This window comes from Furipterus horrens, unplaced genomic scaffold (genome assembly GCF_987537825.1).
Source record: "Furipterus horrens unplaced genomic scaffold, mFurHor1.1.pri manual_scaffold_7, whole genome shotgun sequence".
In the NCBI taxonomy this organism is placed as follows: domain Eukaryota; kingdom Metazoa; phylum Chordata; class Mammalia; order Chiroptera; family Furipteridae; genus Furipterus; species Furipterus horrens.
Window position 1 is genome coordinate 46096178 of NW_028327177.1, and position 22996 is coordinate 46119173.

At 35.8% G+C, this 22996-nt stretch overlaps 1 protein-coding gene across 1 annotated transcript in view; it reads right to left on the reverse strand.

The window, feature by feature from the left end:
* UBXN2B (UBX domain protein 2B) overlaps window positions 1-19216 on the reverse strand; it is a 31235-nt gene extending 12019 nt beyond the window's left edge. Inside the window, exons 1-5 of the mRNA XM_090283663.1 lie at window positions 19107-19216; window positions 10324-10427; window positions 4155-4305; window positions 2305-2388; window positions 1388-1497 (exon numbers count right to left, since the gene is read on the reverse strand). Of these exons, the coding sequence (XP_090139789.1) occupies window positions 1388-1497; window positions 2305-2388; window positions 4155-4305; window positions 10324-10427; window positions 19107-19187 (530 nt within the window). The 5' untranslated portion in view covers window positions 19188-19216. The remainder of the gene's footprint in view (window positions 1-1387; window positions 1498-2304; window positions 2389-4154; window positions 4306-10323; window positions 10428-19106) is intronic.
* Between the last annotated feature and the right edge of the window lie 3780 nt (window positions 19217-22996).

Genomic DNA, 22996 nt, shown 5'->3' on the forward strand with positions numbered 1-22996 from the left:
AATTTTATGGTAAATTGCTTTCTTTTATGCCCTAAATATTTTAAAGACATAATTTACTTTGTTTTTTGGAAATGATATATATAGATATTATTAATGAGTTCTCCTTTGATGATAGTAAAGATGGTATTACAAAATATTTGTTATAAACAGGGGACAGTGATTATACTGTTGACAATCACTATCTGACATCATTCATTGTTTTCAAGGAGTCTTTCCTAAAACTGTTCTTGATCATAATTTGCACTTGAGGAGATAATGTGGTTCAAATAAAAAAAACAAACAAAAACTCAATTAGTATACCATGATGGTGAGGTTTAGAGATTATTTTCATTTAATAAATTAGTTTTGATCTACAGTATAATACATTCATCATCTTGAAATAAACATCAATTTCAACAGTATTGTTGATCTTCACTTAGCAGATGAACACTTTGCCTACTCAGTCACTCCCAGCTCTTCCCGGTGATTCTGCAGGGTTCCAAGTCCACCACTTTATATTCTTGTATTTACCACTCACCATATACTGCCTCACAGGAAGCTTTCCACATTTCTCAATGACTTCAACATACTGCTTACAGCATTTCCTGCCCACCATTCTTTTTTGTATCCTGACATTATCTTTGTAGAATAATTCAAATAGAAAATTCATGCTAATTAGTGTTCTAAAATACCTTTGCTTCAAAGTTCCTTCACTATCTCAACTCCAATGAATTTCATCTTCACTCCACTATAGCCACTCTCCTTGGACATATTTCATCACTTGGATGGATGGACAAGCCCCACCTTCAATTCCTGGGTGGAGTATAGTCCCTTCATTGCTGCTTAAATCTCCCAGTTCATCACCAATATCTCAGCAAAACATCTTATCATTCAGCAAGAAGAGCTAATGAGTTACAATGTTGTTTAGATGGGTCGGAGTACTGCATATCTGGTTCACTTTCATAAATTACAACTTCAAACTAACCTTTTGAAATCTTCTGCCAGCTGTAATGCCACTTTAAAAGATTTCTAATATAAGTTGCTGAATTTCAGGCATACATGCAATGAGAGTGACCCTGTCAACAGTAAGCAGGACAGTGGCTTAGTGGATGGGCAGCTACATGCTAATCAATTCACTGATTTATTACATTGAGACACTTCTTGGAGTTGGGACCATAGCTTCATCAGATTGTTAAAGGGACTGAAGTCTTACTGCCTCCCCACCCTCACAGCTGAGAACCAGTAATTTACAGAGAGCAATGTCCTTTATATACTTAAAAAGATCCTTCTCCCAGGAAGTACTCATGTAATACAACTCTTAAAAACCAGTAGTGACCTATTGAACAGAATTCTGCTAAAAAACAAATCTACCCTAAGTAACAAATAGAACACAAATAATACAGCTTACCCTCTTTTAACAGACTCCAGAAATTGAGCGTTCGTTGGGTCATTGTAAGGTCTCAGTTCTCCATCATCTAAACTGAAACCATTACTCCACAATTTAAGCAAAATCTGAACCTTTTGAACATAGAAAAATAAAAGAAATAAAATAAATCCACCTACATCAGACAATTTTAAGTTTCAAATATGATACTTCATAACATTGAGCCATTTACTTAATTTAAAACATGGACTTGTACTATTCTTTATTCACAGTTAAAATAAAGACATAAATAAAATGATGTGTGTTTGATAAGCAGATTTGTCTTTAGCTTAACAAATGGACAATGGCTGAAATAGCAAAGGTCCCACGGGTCCTACACCTGGACCCTGGCCTCAAAGTAAAATTATTTCTAGTTCATTGAGTAAACGAAAGCAATAAGAGCATCCAGCTGCCACTCCACACCCACCTTTTTTCTTTCTGTGCCCATATTTTCTGCTACAGAGCTTACACATTCATCCCAAGGGGCAAGACAATTTCTAGTGACCCTCCAAGGCTAAACTACACATTTAAAATGAAGTTATAACTATAAAATTTCAAAAGGCAATAGAAATAATGACAAGGTGTAATGTTCACAACTCAACTCATTCTATATTATGATAGTACAGCATTTATAGTCATGATTATCGTATATATGTAAGCACATTTTACAGTGAAGCATACATTCTTTCAATAGTTATGCATCTATTTTTGCAAGGCACATTTGGGATACAAAATATAAAATCGGAGACTGAAAACTCATTAACACTCATTAACCTTTTAATTTATGTTTCAAAATTAAGAAAATGAAAATATTATATTTACATAACCAATTTTTAATTTTTTAAAATAGTAGTAACTAGAGGCCAGTATCTATATTTTTTCACTCTGATTATTGTACCTACATCTTGCAGCTGATTTTCTCCATAGATGTATTCAGACCGCTTACAAAAGGAATTACCCAATCTGTATCCTCCACCTGTAAATGACTAAAATACACAGGAAGTGAGCTAAAAATTCACTGTGTGATATATATTTTAAAACTAGATAAAACTGTAATTATGTCAAACTGGTTTGTATTTTCCAGGAAAATGTTACATTAAAATTAAAGTCTTATGTTACAGAGAAGTGTAATCAAGTAAGAAATTATGCTTCTTTCCATAAAAACATAAGTAATTCAGGAGCGGAAATAATTTAAGACAATCTTAAACTAAGAAATGCATTTATATACTGAAATGTAAATTTTCAAGTATAAATAGATTTTTAAAAGCCATCACTAATATTTTATGACAAGTCTTACAATTAAAATTATTATAAATGTTTAATTCATATTTCACAAAGTAAATAAGAGAGTCATAGAGTAAAGAAAAAAATTTATAAGTGGGTACAAATTACCCTGAAGGAAAGCTCTATACTTATTTTATAAGTTGCTTTTTACTCAACTTTAACAAGTCAATTTTGCCTGTGCTTTTTTTTTTTTTTGCTATACTTACTACAAGGTCTTCTGTTTTCTAGGTAGGACAGCTTATGAGGTTAAAAATTCCATTTCTTTTAACTACCATTTATATCATAAATGAGCTTTTAATTATTACATTGCTTTCTTTTCTATTGACTAAATTATATCAATTCCACATTTTTTCTTACAGAATTAGAGAACTTTCAAGAACCCAAATTACCTTAGATTTCCTTAAAAAAGAATTTCAAGCTATCAGTAAATAACAAAAACTAAAATTTAATTTTTCATTTAAAATAGTTTCTCAACAGTGATGTCTGTCACAGTGACATATGTCCCAAGCACTCGTGAAAGCTACTGACTGATCTGTAATACCTGAGACCACGTGGTAGTTTAAAAAACCTCCCCAAATGATTTGACAGGGAAAATCAGGTGGAGAAATGTCAATTATGATAACATATGACAATTACACACAAAAATACACTAGGAGTTTTCTTTAATATACCAATACTGTGCCTATAGTTTTGCAGAAATTGAAGAAGGTACAAAAAGAGTCCAATGAAAGAAAAAGATCCTTTTCAATAACGGTGAAGCAACTGATCCTTCATAAGTCAAAATATGAACCTCAACTTAAACTTTATGTAAAATTAACTCAAAATGGGTCACAGGTCTAAATGGAAAACGTAAAACTATGAAACTCTTCTAGATAACACAGAGAAAACCTTCAGGATCTAACACTAAAAATTTTGCTCTGTAAAAAACCCTGGAAAGAGACTGAAAAGACAAGCTACATTCTAGGAGGAAATATATGCAAAAATTATCTTATATAGAACCCACATCTATTAAAATAAAGAACTCTCAAACAACTGTTTGTAACAAAACAATCCAATTTGAAAATGGGCCAAAGTCATGAAGAGACATTTTACTAATGAGGATAATATAGTGGCAAATAAGCAAATAAAGAGATATTCAACATACAGGGCATTAGGAAAATGCAAATAACATCACTAGCCATTAGAGTAAGGGGTGACATGGGTAAAAGGTACACAGGACCTCTTCGTATACATTTTGCAAATTCCTGAGTCTATATTTATTTCAAAATAAAAAGGTAAATAAGAGAATTTACATAAAAATGTAAGAAACTGCCTCAACTTTCAATCATTAATAGAAATATTATAATCTTATAAAAATAAATCAAATATTTAATACAGAAATATATAGTTATAAAAAGAATGTTACATAAAAAATTAGAGGAACTAAAAAATATACAAAGCATACTTAGTTTTAAAATTGAGCCTTTACCTTAGATTTGTCATCACCTGAAGCTCTTGTGACTTCATTCAGAGGGACAGCCCCATGCTCCCTTGCCTCTTTGAAAAGTTCATTCACAATTTTCCCAGTTGAAGGTCGAACTATATGTAACCCACTGTATTCATGTTCGTTTGAATAGAACCTTTAAACATCACAGTTCATGAATAAAAACTTAGAATACAGACATAAGCTACTTTAAAATAAAAAGTTATACAGTCTTAGAACATAACTTTTATTTAAAAAGAATAATTTATATGCCTTCTGTGGAAATACTTAATTTTAAATGTAGAACTAAAGAATTAAATAGTGAACTGTTCATATAGTTTCTCATGGAGTTTGCAGATTCCTGTAGCAAGCTCAGCACGTGGTGTGACAACCGGCTTGTTCTTCCTCCCTCACCCTCTGCAATGGCTTATCAAATGCACTTTTGGTGTGTGAGGGGAAGAAGTGTTGACAACCAGAAGCTAAATCTCTTCCCTGAGCAATCCACACTCAGTACAGACCTAGGTAGTGCAGACCTCTGGATTCAGATAGTGTGAACACTTAAATCTAGACCACAGGGCTACACATAGAGGTTTTACTCCTCAGTTTTTTAGATTGAAAAACGATAACCCCTGTGTTACAGGTAAATAATTTAGACCACAAACAAGTTTTTTCAGTGTATTAACTAATAAGTTAAAACTGATTTCTACTCTCACTTCAACTTCCAAGCATAAAAATTTCCTTTATGTTAGTATCCTATTTTGTCCTTTAATTTTTTTCAATCAAGAGTAACAGAAAATACAACCAATGAAATATCAACATGGAGACTTCTAGTATAAGGTGAAATCACAACTCATGTTTTTAATTACCCCTTCGCTCCAAACCAGTTTCAAATTTGCACTGAACTGACTCACAAAAGGAAGGGGGCAAATTAATCAGCACTGGAGACTAAGAATAGAGTTCACCTTCAATACTCTCTCCAAAATTAGTATATGCAAAACTGAACAGAAAGAGTGAAGGGCAGACCAGCTCTGAATTCGCTGTAAGTGAAAAAGAAAATCCATCTGGAAACAAGTGGACACCAGCAAGTAGAACCCACGAACATAACCTAATGTAAGGCTGGCTCACAACGGCTGAGGGCAGGGTTGGAAAGGGAGGTGGGGTTGTGCCCTTCCTGCTAGAGCTCTGGGGAATACACTGAGGCCCCAGGTTACCCAGAGCCAATGGAAGCCTTCCTGCCAAGCTTATACTCACAGGCCCCGCATGCTGCCATAGCTGGCTCTTTTATCTCTTCCGTTTCTTTTTAAATTTTACTTTTCAATTACAGTTTATACTCAATATTATTTTGTATTAGTTTCAGGTGGATGGCACAGTGGCTACAGCCCATAAACTCTACAAAACGATCCCCCAATGTTTCATGTACTCTCCTGGCACCATACATAGCTCGCTATTAAGGCAAGTGTTAGTATTAGGAGCTGGATGGCAGATGATTTTAGATAGCTTTGAGAAAGGAAGAGAAAGGGATAGAAAATGATAAAGAAAGGGGGAGGAGAGAAAAGAGAGAAAAGAGGAAAGAAAAAAGAGAAGAGATGAAAAGCAAGGGAGGCTAGGTCCTTCGCTCCCTATCGCACATCTCATATCTGGGAAAATATAAGTAGTGTATCTAGTTCCTTTCTATCATGGTCTTGGTGAGAAAGACCTTACTGGAGAATCAGACATTGGAAAAGACTTACTAGCTCCTTTATGGTTAATGCTTTTTATCGCTTGTTTAAGAAATCTTTGCCTACCCTGAAGTCATGATGGTACTCTATTTGCCTCTAGAAGTTTTGTTTTCCTTTTATATTTAGATCCACAATCCATCCAGTTTTCCTCTTTTGCAATTAAGTATAACTATATCCTTGATTCTTGTTCTCTATTTAAACTCATCTGATCATCAAAATATTTGTGCACTCCCATCAATAATAACAACATCCTCTATAAAGATGACTCTCAGGTATGTTTTCAGCACCCTCTTATGGTCCAGTGATGAATTTAAAAGCCTCTATCTGAATCAGGTTCATTTCTCCAAAACTAAACCTATATTCCCCATTAACAATCACATTTTTTCCTGTATCCTAGAATAAGAACCTTTAAAGACTTCTGTCTTTACCATTCACTTATTCCCTATATCCCATGTCATCCAGTTTTGACAATATATTTTTTTGAAAGTATCCTATATCAATTCCACCCTTTCTCCTCCATTCTATTGACTCAACCCAAATCCAAAATTTTACATTCCTTAGATTGCCACAATTGTTTCCTTCTTGATTTGTTTCCTTATCCTATTCTCCCATTACTACTAATTTTATACTGTATTTCCCTAAAAGTATACAGTAACAATAGCTAACATTTGTCAAGATAATTTGTGCTTTTTTACTCCTCAATAATGGTATTATCCCCATTTTACAAATAAGAAAACTGAAGCTTAAGGAATTTAAAACACTTTTTCAGTGGCAAAACATAGAAAAAAATTATAACTGACAGTAATAGCAAAGCATTAAACCAGCATGAGTTCCTTCTCAGCACAGGCTGTGTGACTGCACACACCACATACCTGTAAAGCACACCCTGGAAGCACTCTACCCACCTGACCTTATTTGCCACTTGTCTATTAAAGTTCTGCTGGTACCTTTTCAAGGCCCCTCTTGTCATTTTTATTATTTTTTCCTTTGTGCCTATTTGTTACTAGAATTCTGTCTCTTCTCCTGTGCTTATCTATATCCTAATCTTTTAAGACCCAACTAAGTACCAGCACTGTGCTAAATATCTTATACACTTTGTCCCATTTAATTCTCAAACCAGTATTAACTATCTACTTACTTGCAGAGGACATTTTAAAAAGTTCTCACATTTTTGAAGGAGGATACTCAAATTATTTCTAGAGTTCTACCTGTAATATAACCTTTTGTGGATAAATGTGTTACAACAGGTGTCAGAATATATTCTGAAAGTTTTCCCGTAGATTCCATTCTTCCTCTTGTAAATATAAACATAGACCATATTATGTCTAGAGTTTCAGGTAGTAAAAATATATTAGTTCATTGTATGTACAACCCATGGGTATGGACTGGTGGGGAGGGATCAGTGGGGGAGGGGTGGTGCTGGGCAGAGGGGAGCAAAGGGGAAAAAATTGGAACTATTGTAACAATATAATCAATAAAATATACTTAAAAAATAAAATAAAATACAAAAAATACAAAAATAAAATAGATATATTAGTTCAAATGACAATGAGCAGATACATATTTTGATATCTAATACTGTCTAAAAATGTAGACGATGGAAATAAGCACTATTTTCTGTAATAACCAAAGCAGTAGATATGTAATGAAACTGAATAAATGTCTATATTGAATATGAACTCAAAAGAACTGTATATTTAGTATTAAAAATGTCATGCTTAGCAAAAAAGAAATGATTGGTAATAATGTGTTTCACATTGTATTTTAAGCAGATTAAACATAGCTTAAACCTCAACCAATATCATTTAAGGCAGCTCCTCCTTTTGGATATATAAATAATTCTAGAGATCAAATCTGAGGCATACTCTGCTTAAAAACTGCCATTATCAAATACAACTACTACTGACAACATTGTTTCAGATGGCATAATCTAAATATATGTAGCAAACAAATGATTATATGAACAGCAAATAAAATATTAATATACTAATCTTATAAGAAGTCAAATATTTTTAGTTATATAATGAGTAAATTAAGCCATTCAAAATATACTCAAATTGGGGAAACAATGGGCCAATAGTTAAAGAGCAAAACCTTTGTACATACATATTTCAAGTATTTTCAAAACTTCAGAGAATGTATAAACTAAGGAAGCAGTTAAATATGTATAATATAGATATTATACATATATATGTATGTATGTATGTATATAGACACATACACATCAAATAGGAATTAAATGAAAGGTAGGATATTAAAACAGTGCCAAGCTACCAACCTACATATTACAAAGGGAAACCTGTACCTTACAATGGAGTGATGTGGTGGTCAGCATCTTAACCAAGTGTACATATCACCAATAGTAGGAAAACCTGAAATTATATGGCTCCTGATGTGATATAATAAATAGCAGACAATATGACTTACTAGTATTCTTGACAAACATGTTTAACAAAAATCTAATCATGAGGAAATAATTTTGAATGTGGGACATTATATAATACATCTTGCCTAGACTCTTCAAAAAATTCAATGTATTGGGTTGGCCAAAAGGTCCATTTAGTTTTTTCCATAAAAGACACATTTTTCATTTTCAACAATTTTATTGATTTGGATATTTTGAGTATGTCAGCTATTTCCTGCTATTGGCTTCTAGTAGGTAGAGGCCAGTGGTGCTGTTAAACATCTTCCAACGCACAAGACAGCCCCACGCAAAGAATTATTTAGCCAAGATGTCAAGAGTACCAAGAAACTATTAAAATGGCTGCACAAAAATTCACCAATTTTATTAAGTTTTCTTTAAATGCGCGTTGATATGACAGCTGTCACAATACAATCTAACAAAATTGTTTCAAATGAAGTTAAAATACTGCTACTAGAGCCATCATACGGAGAAACTAAACAAACTTCTTGGCCAACCCCATAAATTTTAGATTATACAGATGAGCTAAAAAGTAAACAACAAAAATGTGGGGAGGATGTCCTCGATTCAGATTCAAAACAGGCATAATCAAATGAAATGCATGGCCTTTGGCCCTAAGAGATACCTGACTACAGGTTAAATCATTTGATTTAATGAAATTACTGTTATTTTCTAAGGTGTTATACGTGATTCAGGGTTATAAAGGAGTGTGTGCTTCTTAAAAGGGGATGCACACTGAAGTACTTAGGGGTAAAGTATAATGATAGCAGCGATTTACTTTCAAATAGTTGCATAAGATCCCTTGCATGGATGCAATCCTGCAACATGTTAACAACTGATGAAGCATATATAGGATATATTCATGGTACTAATGCTTTGATTATTTATGGGTTTGAAAACTTGTGAAATAAAAAGTTGGGGGAAATTTTAAATATTATTTTTTCTTCTCATTCAGGTCCAGAAAGATATGTCATTTTTAGCTCCCCTACAGAAATAAAGGATGTGGCATAGCGACAAGACAAAAAAATAAATTCTTTTTTCAGGGTATTTTTTAGCTTTTGGTAGAATAACAGACTTTCTGAGACTGAGATAAAATGGGAAAATTCAAGTTTCTCCCCAGAAATGATATTTGCAGTACTAAAAAGATGTTAACAACGATCCCAGAAAACAAGAAAACTTGTGGCAATAAAATAGATAACTGACTCTCATCTCTTCAATGTTCACGGTTAGTTCTTTTTATAGTTCAGGGATTTGCAAATACTATCTAGGAGTTCACTTGTTAGGTGGATATTCATCCAAGGGAAGCAAAGACAGATTCCTGAAGTTATAGATTCTTAAATGGAGGACAATACACACATAGGGGAATTGATGAATGGGCTTTTAAAAATGTTATTTTACTGATTTCAGGGAGAAAGGGGGAGAGATAGATAAAAAGAAAGAAAGAAACATCGATTTGTTTTTCCACTTACTTATGCATTCACTGGTTGATTCTTGTATGTGCCCTGATCAGGGATCGAACCTGCAAACTCGGTATATTGGGACGAAGTTCTAACCAACTGAGCTACCCAGCCAGGGCAGGATGGTCTTTAAGAAACACAGAAACTCTTAAAAACAATTGACAAAGTTGTGCATAAATGTTGTTTTGAGAGGAGAGGAGCTGTGGCTTTCAACAAATCCTCAATGAGTCTTATGACTCAACAAAGAACCACATAATTCTGTGTACACCAAAATATTAGGTATTTAAGATTATGTTTCCATAAGTTTCTTCCAGCTTTTCTAATATTAGTTTTAGAAATAGTATCTAAATATTTATTTTTAAAAATTATAGACTTAAAAAATTTCCCAAGGCTATTTAAAATAATTTTGAATTAGTAAACTAAAAAGGGATACAATTTTTTTCTTTTAAAAAAATTCTTATTTTTTCCATTACCGTTTAATCCCCTATACCACCCCTGTCCCACCCCTCGCAATCAAAACACTGTTGTCGGTGCCCATGAGTCCTTTTTCCTTTTTGCTCAATCCAGAAAAAACTTACCTTTGAGGTGGTGTTCGTGGGCTTTTAAAGATTGAAGCTTTAGGTCTATTGGATTTGGAAGATTTGCATTTCAGTTCATCTTCACACAATTCTGCCAAGGCCAACTACAAAATAACATATTCATCAGCCAATATAACATGAGAAAAAAACTCTTTTACACAACGAGAAATTATGAGTAGAACATTAACTTGTAATTGCATAGTAAAGGTTTCTAACGAAAAACAAAGGCTCCAGAAGATGACTCCCTTTTAAAATAGAGCCATTGCGGCTCTCATTTTATAAAACTAACCAAAATGCCATATATATTAAATTAAAGTTACAATAATTATTTAATTATTTTAAAAAAACTATTCAACAGTTTCAAAAACTATTTGATAACAGATCACTTTCAAAGTTGAACCAACACTTCCTTCAAACACTTGAAAATGCTTCACGATTTGCTCTCATCAGATCTCAAAAATTATTTCATTTAGCTGTTTGAGTATTCAAAACCCAAACACATAAAATAATTTTAAAATTATTCTATTTAAAAGTCTACCAGACATATATGATGGGGGACCCAAAAATAACTGGAATTATCTTTCAGAGGGTGGGCCCCTTGCAGTACAGGCTTCTCCTACTAGGTGAGTGTTCTGGAAACCCATCTGTATCAGTGTACCAGCTGGCATTGTTGTGAGAGGCTGTGTTCAGTTTCAGTGAATTCTTTTTTAAGTGTATTTTATTAATTATGCTGTTATAGTTGTCCCAATTTCCTTTCCCTTTGCTCCCCTCTGCCCAGTAACCCCCTTCACTCCAGCAATCCCACTCTCCTTAGTTCATGTCCATGGGTCGTATTAATACATGTTAAGTTCTTTGGCTTTACCCTTTTCTATACTATCTTAATACACCCCTGTCTATTTTGTATCAACCAATTATGCTTCTTAATCCCTGCAACATTTCTCCCCCTGACCCCCTCACAGCTGATAACCCTCCAAATGATCGCCATACCTATGATTCTGTTCCTGTTCTGGTTGTTTGCTTAGTTTGTTTTTGTTTTTTAGATTCAGTTGTTGATAGTTCTGAGTTTGTTGTCATTTTAATGTTCATAGTTTTGATCCTCTTTTTCTTAAATAAGCCCCTTTAACATTTTATAGAATAATGGCTTGGTGATGATGAATTCCTTTAGCTTTACCTTGTCTGGGAAGCACTTAATCTGCCCTTCCATTCTAAACGACAATTTTACTGGATATAGTAATCTTGGTTGCAGGTCCTTGCTTTTCATCACATTGAATACTGCTTGCCAGTCCCTCCTTGCCTGCAAAGTGTCTTTTGAAAAATCGGCTGATAGTCTTATAGGCACCCCTTTGTAGGTAACTCTCTGCTTTTCTCTTGCTGCTTTTAAGATTTTCTCTAAATCTTTTTTTTAATGTTTTATTGATTATGCTATTACAGTTGTCCCAATTTCTTTTCCCTCTTCTTTCCACCCAGTGACCCTACTCCCTCCAGGTGTCCCCCCCTTTTAGTCCATGTCCATTGGTTGCGCATATAGTTCTTCTCAACATCTTCGTGTCTACTCCACTCCCTCCTACTATGCTTCTTAATTCCTGCATCATCTCCCTCCCTTTTCCCCTTCCCCCTCCCTGCTGACCTCCCCCCAATATGTTCCCCATACCTATAATTCTTTTCCCACTCTTGTTGCCTACTTAGTTTGCCTTTGTTTCGATTCCCTAGCTTCTGTTGTTGGTTGTTGTAATAGTTTTCATTTTAATGTTCATAGTTTTGATCCTCCTTCTTCTAAACAAGTCCCTTTAACATCTCATATAACGGTGGTTTGGATTTAATGAACTCCTTCAGTTTTACTTTGTCCTGGAAGTACTTTCTCTGCCCTTCTATTCTGAATGACAGCTTTGCTGGATAGAGTAATCATGGCTGTAGGTTTTTGCTTTTCATTACTTTGAATATTTCTTGCCAGTCCCTTCTTGCTTGCAGAGTCTCCTTTGAGAAATCAGCTGATAATCTAATTGGGACCCCTTTGTATGTAATTCTCTTCTTCTCTCTTGCTGCTTTTAAGATTCTCTCTTTATCTTTAATTTCTGAAATTTTGATTATAATGTGTCTTGGTGTGGTTCTCCCTGGGTCCAGTTTATTTGGAAATCTGTGCTCCCTGGACCTGTAAGTCTATTTCCTTCCCCAAGTTAGGGAAGTTCTGCTTCATTAATTTTTCACATAATTTTTCCATTTCTAGTTCTTCTTCTTCACCTTCTGGCAACCCTATAATTCAGATATTCGCTCTCTTATAGTTGTCACAAAGGTTTCTGAGCTTCTCCTCATTTTCATCACTTTTTGTTTCCTCTTTCTGCACTGGTTGACTGTTTGTTCCTTCCCTAAGTTCTGATTTGTTGATTTGATCCCTGGTTTTCCTTCCCTCACCACTTGTTTTGTATGTGTTTTCATTCATTTCAGCACAACTAGCCTTTATTTCTTCCCCATCTTAAGTTCCGCTGTTATTTCTGTAAGCTGTCTTATAACTATAGCTCTGAACTGAGCCTCAGAAAGATTATCTATCTGTTCGTCCGTTAATTTGTATATTTGCTTTCTGGTCAGCTGCGTGATTAGTATCTCTATCATTATCCCTGCCGTCCTGATAGGTTTGTCTACCTTTCCTTCTTGGGCAGGGCTGTCACACCTCCTACGCTACAGGGGCGGAGCCCCATGCACTCGTCACAACTGGGTGACCCTTCTCACCACACTGTGGTGCTTTGTGTGGGGGTGGGGGGCCAAGATGGATTCCTGTTGTTCACTCTCCGCTGAGAAACTGGGATCCTCCTCCTCCATCCCCACACCCTCTGGGTCTCACAGTCCGAGGCAATGGGGGTCTGCCTTCCCCGATGTTGGAATCATGAGCTGACGGGTCTGGACTGCAGCCAGGGGTGCTCCCCTGGTGCTTCTCTCCTCCCCTTAAACACGGGTGTCTGTGCTTACCAGCGTCCCACCATCTGTCGCCGCAGCTGCCGCTGGCAGCACAGCTTGATCTCTCTGCCCTGGCTTCATCTCTCCTACCTGTCCAGATGAGCACCACTGTTTATAACTTCATATGTTGGACTTCCATGTAGCTTTATTTTCTAGAACTTCTGGTTATTTCTGGTTTTGCGGTAGTTGTATTCCTTCTTAGTTGTGGAGGGAGATGGAGCATATCAGTATAGGCCTCCATCTTGGCCATAAGTCTTCTCTCTCTAAATCTTTAACCTTTGGCATTTTAATTATGATTTGTCTTGTTGTAGTCCTCTTTGGGTCTAGCTTGTTTGGGACTCTGTGCTTCCTGGACTTGTATGTCTATTTCTTTCCCAAAATTTGGGAAGTTTTCCTTCATTAAGTTTTCAATTTCTTGCTCTTCCTGTTCTCCTTCTGGCACCCCTATGCTTTGGATGTTGGCACGTTTAAAGTTGTCCCAGAGGTTCCTAAGTCTCTCCTCATTTTTTTCAATTCTTGTTTCTTCATTCTGTACTGGTTGACTTCAGTGAATTTTTTGAAGGACTCAACATGTTTGCTCATTTCATGATGGATGACTTACAAGTGCACCTGCCCACACCATGGTGAGGGTTCAGCAGTTTTTAAACAAAAAATGGCATGACTCCTGTGCCCCACCCTTCCTATTCACCCTATCCTGCCTGAGTGACTTTTTTTTTTGGTTCCTCAGATGAAAAAAGTTCTCAAATAAAAACAAAAAAAACCCAGCAGAAGCATTAAAAGGCATCCTTTCAATAGGTGTATTTCATCAAAAGGAAAGTACCTTTGAAGGTGACTGAAGTTTAAACATGTAAGAACACACAACTTTTTATAAATAAATTCAGTTTTTGCGGGAGGGCCTCCCTCATAAATTTCATAAAGTTTAGGAAAATGAACCACTGAAAAATGAAACATAATTAATTACATATACAGTTTGTATAACTTTTAGAAGGAAGTATTACCAAATTATGCATTATAGATACATGGCTGACTATCTTCAAAATGAAATAAACAAAACATAGTTCTTGAAACTGGAATTTAAAAAAGTTATCCAAATATTTCAGTATTAAGTTACTTTGTTCACTTTTGATATCTTTGGACAACAACTCAAAAACTTTCCTCAATGCTCCTGACCATTCAACTATAATTGGCATGGCCTTTGGAAAAACAAAAACAAAAACCCCAGATAAAGTGCTCCTTCTAGAAACAAAAAAGCTAAAAAACTACTTTCTGAGTTTCTTTCCTCAGTAGGAAAAGAAAAACAGGAAACTGGGACAAAGTTAATTTTTGGAAAATTCTATTAACCAACTTTTAAAATATACACACAACAAAACCAAAATAAAAGTCTTTATTTTTCCTCCTTAAATTTTTATCCTCACCTATCCCCATACACATCAACTTTCATATTTTTAACATAGCAAATTTCTTTACATCCTAATTATAGAAATGTTTTGTAATTTAAAAGAACTGAATTAGGTTCTAATTTAGGCTCTTATTGTGACACTGGGCAATTTTTTTTTAACTTCTCTGAGTGCTAGTTCCCTCATCTTTAAATGTTTATTAAAAAATTACCTTAGAGGGTTGTTTTATGAAGTATATAGGGTTTGTGAAACACAAGTGCTCCATTACTAAAAGATATTATTGTAAAATGTTTAATAATAATTATTCATTATTTTAATTATATAAAAATGTTTCATTTTCCCTAAGATTTCTTTTCTTTCTGCAGTGTTATCTATATATCTGTGATGGCCTTTCCCTACCTTATCCCTTAAAAACAACAAGAAGAGAGTGAGAGCGACAGAGGCAATCAGAGACCAGAAACTCCGACTGAAAACTTGGGCCCAAAGATTTTGGAAATTTTACCTCCCTGAAATCTCTTCAAAAATAGTATTTCTTTTTTAATTTCTTTCTGAGCTGATTATATTATTCTGGCTTCATGAATTACTTTTATGCTATACCTTTTCCCATCAATGGAAATGTTATCTGTACTTCAAAGGCTCATTTCATCCATCCTTCATGAAGCCTTTCCTAATTTTCTCAACCAAATGATATTTCTTTTCTAAATCCTCACAACATATGCTATCTTACTACTGACATTTATATTAAACATTATGATGTCATCACTTGTATAACTTTCTTACTATTTTATATCCCCAGTTATATTGTACATTTCCCAAATTGTTTCTAATTTAGTACTTAATAGGCACTCATCAAATTCATGTTGAATTATGTAGACCTCAAATGCAACATAAACCATAAAGAGATAGAAACAAAGTTATAGATTTTAAAATTGAAATATTTGCTATACAGTTTTGATTCTTGTTAGGTTTTTGCTTTAAGAGGATCTGAATAAATCCTGTCAATCAAATAATTTTCTTCTATTAAGTAAATGAAACAAGCAATGCCTTTTGACTCCATGGAATGTAGAATATATATTAACAAAACAGGATATGAAGAAAATTGTGTAACGGCAGGGAGTCCACCTTGCTAAAAGGTCCTAGTTATTAACAGTACATCATTAACTTAGAAGAAAATGAATGATATTCAGAGGGAATTAATGCCAGGATTCATGATGTCCCTGTAGCATCATACGGGGGCCTAAATTCATTAGTGAACGAATATTCAAAGAAATTTAATTTATATTATTTGATATAACAAATGACAACACATCAGCAGAGGAAATAATTATTTAAACTGATCAAAATAAAGTGAAGTACTGGTTAAAACCAATAAAACAACAAAATCTCAATAAAATTAAGAGATAAAACATATGTATCATGAAATTATGATGTATTGTGAATTATCAGGATGGAATTTCCACAACTGAAACAATTTGATTATGAAGATATTTCAAATACACAGAGAGAATTAAGTATATAAGCACTGATAATCTTTTTTTCTAGAATTTGCAATATGAAGAACATGAAAAGAAACCTGAAGGCAAAGGTATTGAGAGTGAGAAAATCAAGTATATAACAAAAGGTTAAAAGTACTGGAATTCTCAGCCTTAGAGAAACAAAGACCAGAAGGTATAATACAGATATTTTTTAGACAGAATAACATCGGCATCCACTAGGAACCTTGAAAAATGCAGATGCCAAGTCCGTCCTCTATCTAAAGAAACTCTGGGGTGGGGACCAGCAATCTGTGTTTTAACAAGCCTTCCTTCCATGTGATTCTGATGCCCTCTAAAAGTGAGAATCGATGATACAGAATACGGAGATCAAACAGGATTAGGATACTTGTGGCAATTATAACACAGTATCAAACAATCTTATTCTTTCCTTACTTACAGAATTTCTCCTTTGTCTCACCTGAAGCCCACTCCTAACCCTAAAGTTATCCCAAATTCTCATCAACTCCAGCCTATATGGAAATGCAGAATTAAGAACAGAAAACCTTTTCTTTTGATATTATTCTGGAAAAAACTGGGAAAGAAGTATGCATAAGGTGATCTAATAATACTTTAAGCTACTGTTAAATCCATGTGTGTGGCCTGACTGAGGGGTACCAGAAGAGTTACAAAGGTTTCTGAAAATGTTCATAAAAAAAGAACACTGAGGTTTTCAGGGTTAGTACTTTCACTAACAAACCTGCCCCCAAATTTCCCCCAGAATGTTTCCAAATTTGGGGAGATGAAAGGAGTAGATAACTACTCTTGGTTGGATATCTACAGAAGATTTCTGCAGTTTGTAAGTCAGAGCCTCACAATACTGGGAGATTTTCTGGGAAACAACTATTCATTTTTCCCGTTGTGGGAAATGAGGAAATCTCTCCCAATTTTGGTGCCAACAAACACTGCACTATGTGGCAGCTAAGATATATGTATAACTTAGGGGTACATTTGCTTGTTCCATTAGTTATGTATAACCCTTTTCCTCTATAATACCATGGCAGACTCTTAAAGCAAGCTGTCGGAAAGCAAAAAATTGTCTACAGAAAACCGCACTAACTGGGTAACTCTTAAGATGAGCATGGCTAGATTAAAATATAAGATAATTAATATCAAAAAAACCAGTCAGAGAAAAGAACATTATCCAATTCTTTTAAACCTTTGATACATACTCTATTTCTTCATATGTCATCACTTGTTGTTTTCAGGTTTCTTTGCAATTTCTTCACATTCTTACTAAATTCTAAAAGGAAAGATTATCAATACTTAGTGTATTTAATATATCAACTTGCATGCATAAAAAAGAAAACCAAAAAAATCTCATCTTCTAATTGATGGTGGAAACAAAGGCATTCTCACAATTGGTGGCATCATCAGAATATCTCTGGTCATTAGTCATATGTTACTCCACTGGATTGTTGGTAAATTTGCCAAGACTCAGGTGATCAATAATCAAGCTGTTCTCATTATTCACATAAAGAGAAATAGATTTAAATTAAGTTAGTTTTAACTTTAATGACATTAGAATGGACTAACCAGGGAAACATTACAAGTTTTCTCCTTTAAGAGAAAAAGGAACCAAATATTTACCAACCAAGTACTGGGCCAGGATAATATGGGAGTTGTGCAAAGGCATTTTACAGACGTTATTTCACCCATTACACCACTGACATCACCCCTGGTTTATAAATAAAGACACTGAACATGAGAGATGTTAAAACCTTTCTCCTATGTTCAACTATGAAGTGGCAGGACGAAGATGCTAACTGAAGTTGCTTGATCAGAAACACCATTTTTTCCCCAGCATCCCATGTTGCCTCTTAGTGACGGTAGTCTACAACAGAAAAGTTAACGTAGATGATAGCTTCCTATTTCTTGATTTTCTTTATTACTACTGAAATGACTTATGGGCACTGGAACTATTCTACACCCATCTTCCCATTCTCCAAATTCCTCATTTTACACACTGCTTATCTTGGCACTCAATCACAAGCCATCTTAAATGTTATGTTAAATATATTCATATCTTATTTCTGCCAAACAATAGGTAGAAATGTCTTTTTACATTTTACCCCTTTCAACCGTGTCCAGAACCAACTGTGGGTTTGACGTCCTGTGTATCCTATGTATGTTACAGGATAGGTGCTCAAGATGTTTGTTCAAAGTAGAAAGGTGTGACTATAAAATAATAGAACTTTTCTACCAAGGCTGTGGATTTAGTGTCATTTATGTTTAATTATAGCTCCTATCGAAAGCCACTTGTTGAATTTTATCAATGACCTTGTAAGGAGAAGGCTAACATGAGCAGAGTAGTGTTAAGTACCTGCTAAAGCAAAATTTGGTGCATTCATATTTAGTAGCTACCCGGTGTCAGTGTCTTATTTTATCATCAAGTTTTATTTTCCCATTTTTTAGTTGCAATATTTTACAGACTGGCTTTTCAACTAGGATGAAATAACTTAGTTCATCCCTTTAAAAGAGAAGAGCTACCTGATTTTTTAAAAGAACCATTTTTATATACAAGAAATCAAGACCAACACCATCCAAGGCAAAGATCAAAACGGCACACCTGTTACTGCTTTTTAAAGCGATCTCCGATTTCCCCACGGCCACATTTTAAAGCTTTCCTCAGCAACAAATCTCCTAAAGCATCAACCTGTGAAGCCACTCAACCGACCCCCCAAAAATGACATTCTAAAAGAACAGTCCGTTCTTAAATTTAAGTGGTGTGGAGGGGAAACGGACACTTGTTTCCAGGAACTCTACTACACGCTGCGCAGACCTGGGTCACAATTTTGTTCCGAGGACCTGGGGAACGCTCAGCTGAGGCCAGAGGCGGCCTCCCACACGCCCCGCCCGCGGCCCCACCTGCTGCCTAGTCCCGGTCCTCCGGCGCTCTCCGCACCTGCAAGTCCCGCGCGCTCGGGGGCCGGGGCCCAGACGACCCGTCCTGCTCGTCAGGCACTCCATCGCCGCCTTCCGCCATCTTTGACCCGCTCGCCAGCGCCGGCAGCGGACTTGCCTCCCGCAACTTCCGGGGCAGGTTGCTTGGCAACCAAAGGGGGCGGTCCCTGCGTGCCCCCGCTTCCTCCCGAGCTCCTGCGAGCCTCTCTTTTCCGGCGCCTGCCCACCTCTCCTAAACCTTTTTTACCCTTCTTAAAGGGAATTAATTGACTCCGAGAATTCCTCCTCAGAGAATCCTTTGCTTGAGTCCTCCTCTCTGGCAAGCCTGAAAGTGCTGTAGGCCGCCCTAGGGGGCAGCATAGACTTGCAGGGTCTTTTAACAATGAAAACGTCCTTTGGATGAGCAAGAATGCTACCTTACTTTTCTCATTAAAATTCTCTCATCTTTCCTACCAAGCACTGGGTTTCATGTTGCCCCAAAGCATGAATTGGTGTTGAGAATGAAAAACATCGTAAATATTCTTTGCAATCAGAACTAGAGACTACTAAATCCTCCTCACTGACCTGAGATTTATTTAAACTCGTGTCTTATCCCTGGCACTTTACGACCCCCGGATGCAAAGGTAAAGTAGTCCCGCTCAATAGAAAAACTCACCATCTAGTGGGGAAAAGCGTGACGTAAACATAATAAAATGCAATTTGCAGTAGAGCTTTGCAGGAAATGTTATGAGTGGGATGTGGGATGTAAAGGGAAGTATTCTGCTGGTGCCTACTGTGTGCTCCATGCTAGGTGCATTCCATTTATCCCTCTGTCAGATAAGTATTATTAATTACCGTGTTATGCCTGAGGAAACCAAATGATGACTAACTCTACCTGCTGTAAATGGCAGTACCAGATAGTAAAACTTGCATTTCTTGTCCCAATTTTTTTTTTAATACAACATTCTGCCTTAGAAATCCCTGGATCTTCTTTATGTCCAATAGAGCCAATAATATTTTGGCTAAATCTTAAAGGATAAATATTTTCAGTAGACTGTGGACCAAAAGGCAGCACAGGAAAAAGCATATATTTGAAATATCATGTGCATGTTGATAAACAACTGCATGGTTGACGCTTAGGAGAAATGACAAAAGATAGTTTGGGGGTGGGTTATGTGGATCTAGAGTGAAGAGGAAGCTTAAGACATATTCTGAAGGATCTTTCCTTAGCGAAGAAATTAAACATTACCTCTGGGCCAGTGATTCTCAAATGTTGTTGCTGCACATTAAAACTCACTTTCCTTCTCCCTTACCACAGGCAATCAGATTTAATTAGTAGGTGGTGGAACTCAAGCATTATATTTTTTAAATGTTCTCCAAGTGGACTTGGATTCAGGCGACTGTGTACCTGGAATGGAACTTGCCGTCCACTCGCAACAAATAAAAAACTAAGCAAAATATGAAACAATTGTTTTCAGACGTTTGAGTAAGAGTCAGTACAGGCCTGTGATTTTCCAGGGAAGGGTACCAAGCAAGATGAGCTGGGTTTGCTGTGGCTTTCTGCCTGGCCCTCACCTACAATGCAGTGGGAATGGAGAATGGGGTAGCTATCTTGGAAAATAGTTTCTTTTAAAGTAATTCAGGTGTCATAAGGTCTAGCATTTCTACTTTTAAGTACAGATCCAAGAGGAATGAAAATACACATTTACAAAGATATTTATACCCAAATGTTAATAGAAGCTTTAGTCATAACAGCCCCAAATTGTGAATAACCAATCAACAAACAATAGATAACATTTTGATAAATTCATACAATGGAATACTACTCAACAGTAAAAAGGAAGAAATCATACACCATGGATTAATCTCAAAGACATTATCTTGAGTAAAAGAAGCCACATGCAAAAGGGTAAATATTGTTTGATTCAATTTGTATGAAATTCTAGAATAGGCAAGACTAATCTTTACTGACAGAGAGCTGGTGGTTGTGTTAAACAAAAATCTTCATGGCCAAGAGCAAACCACCAGCAAGGGCCAGCTGGGAAAGCCAAACACATCTTCTGTCCTGTGGCTATCAGTATTTTCTTATACAGTGAGTTTGGGGAAGAAAGATGTACCATATTTTTCACTCCATAAGATGCACATTTTTCCCCCCAAAAGTGGGGGGAAGTGTCTGTGCATCTTATGGAGCAAATATTGCGTCACAGACCGTGATGTGTGTTACCTGACCTGTCAACAGTGGCGACAGCTCTTAGAAGAGGAAAACCCTGGGGACGTTTAAATGTCCCCTTTACTGCTGAATCTCAGGGTGTTCGGTCAGTATGAAGATAGCTAAGAAAGTGATATCAGTGATTGTGAGCAACTAAGCTTCATAAATTCCGACACTAGCAATGATGAGTTCTTGGGGTCCCCAGAAAATTCCTTGAACCTTGAAGTCTCTCCTCATTTGTTAATGACAGTGATGATGGTTCTAAATACCTCTGTTGACTGTTGTTCATTTTACATGGTTGAAATATTATTCTGTTATATTTTATTAAATAGTTTAGCACACCATTTGGTTCAGAATATTTTTTTTCTTGCTTTCCTCCTCTAAACCTAGGTGTGTCTTATGGTCAGGTGTGTCTTATAGTGCAAAAAAATACAGTAAATCATTTTAAAAGAACTTACAGTGGCTGTAGATAATGGGAATGGGAAAAGATGAAGTGGAGACAGTTCTGGGATAGAGGCATAGTCCTTAAGAAAGAAATGTTTGTTACTTTTGTTGCCTGTAGGCTACATTCTGTAAGGGCCATGCAAGATGTGGTGGCCTCTGATTTTTAGCTATTCCCTCTAGGTCAGTGGTTCTCAACTTCCTAATGCTGCGACCCTTTAATACAGTTCCTCATGTTGTGGTGACCCCCAACCATAAAATTATTTTCGTTGCTACTTCATAACTGTAATTTTGCTACTATTATGAATTGTAATGTAAATGTCTGATATGCAGGATATATTTTCATTGTTACAAATTGAACATAAAGCATAGTGATTAATCCAAAAACAATATGTAATTGTATATGTGTTTTCCAATGGTCTTAGGTGACCCCTGTGAAAGGGTTGTTCGACCCCCAAAGGGGTCCCGACTCACAGGTTGAGAACTGCTGCTCTAGATAATAGCTGAAATAGCCCATGGCATGTTGCTTCAAAGTTTCAGCTTACATTCAGGAATGTAAACTGAATGTAAACTCTTTTGTTTCTGCTCACAGAGGTTAACTGGTTAACATCCCTGTCTCTCTCCCTCATTCTCAGGCCTGCTGTAATTAAATTTAGAACACCTCAGAATTTTTCTCATATCAGTTGCTTGAGATTGTTTCTTTGGAGAAGAATAAACTTGGGAAGGTTGAAAAAGGGACATATGGGAACCTCTTGAGGTGATGGAAATCTTTCATATCTTGATTGTGGTGGCAATCACACAGGTATTTGTTAAAGCCACACTGAGCTATATGCTTAAAATGAATGCACTTTATTGTATGTAAACTATACGTTTATAAAGTTGGTTGAAAAAACCTCCCCAACTAATTCTACTGTCCACCCATGGTTAAGAACGACTGATGTAAGGCAATTGGGAGCTATTAATGGATTTTTGATTTAGGAAGATCATAGAGGCATCACTGTGTTGATTGAATCGGGAAATTGAAAGGTTATTACAGCAATGAAGTGTAAATAGGACCTAAATTTTATCATTGGCAGTGAGTATATAGAGAAGCAATAGTTGGTAGAGACATTAGGGTCAGACTAAAAGGTGCTAGGATCTGACATGTCGAGAACACTTGAAAGAAGAAAGAATAAAGAATGACATCAGGGGTCTTGGTTAGATAATTTCATTAATGGCGCAACCTGCAAATTACTGAGCTGAAAGGGAAAAGTAAACTTTAA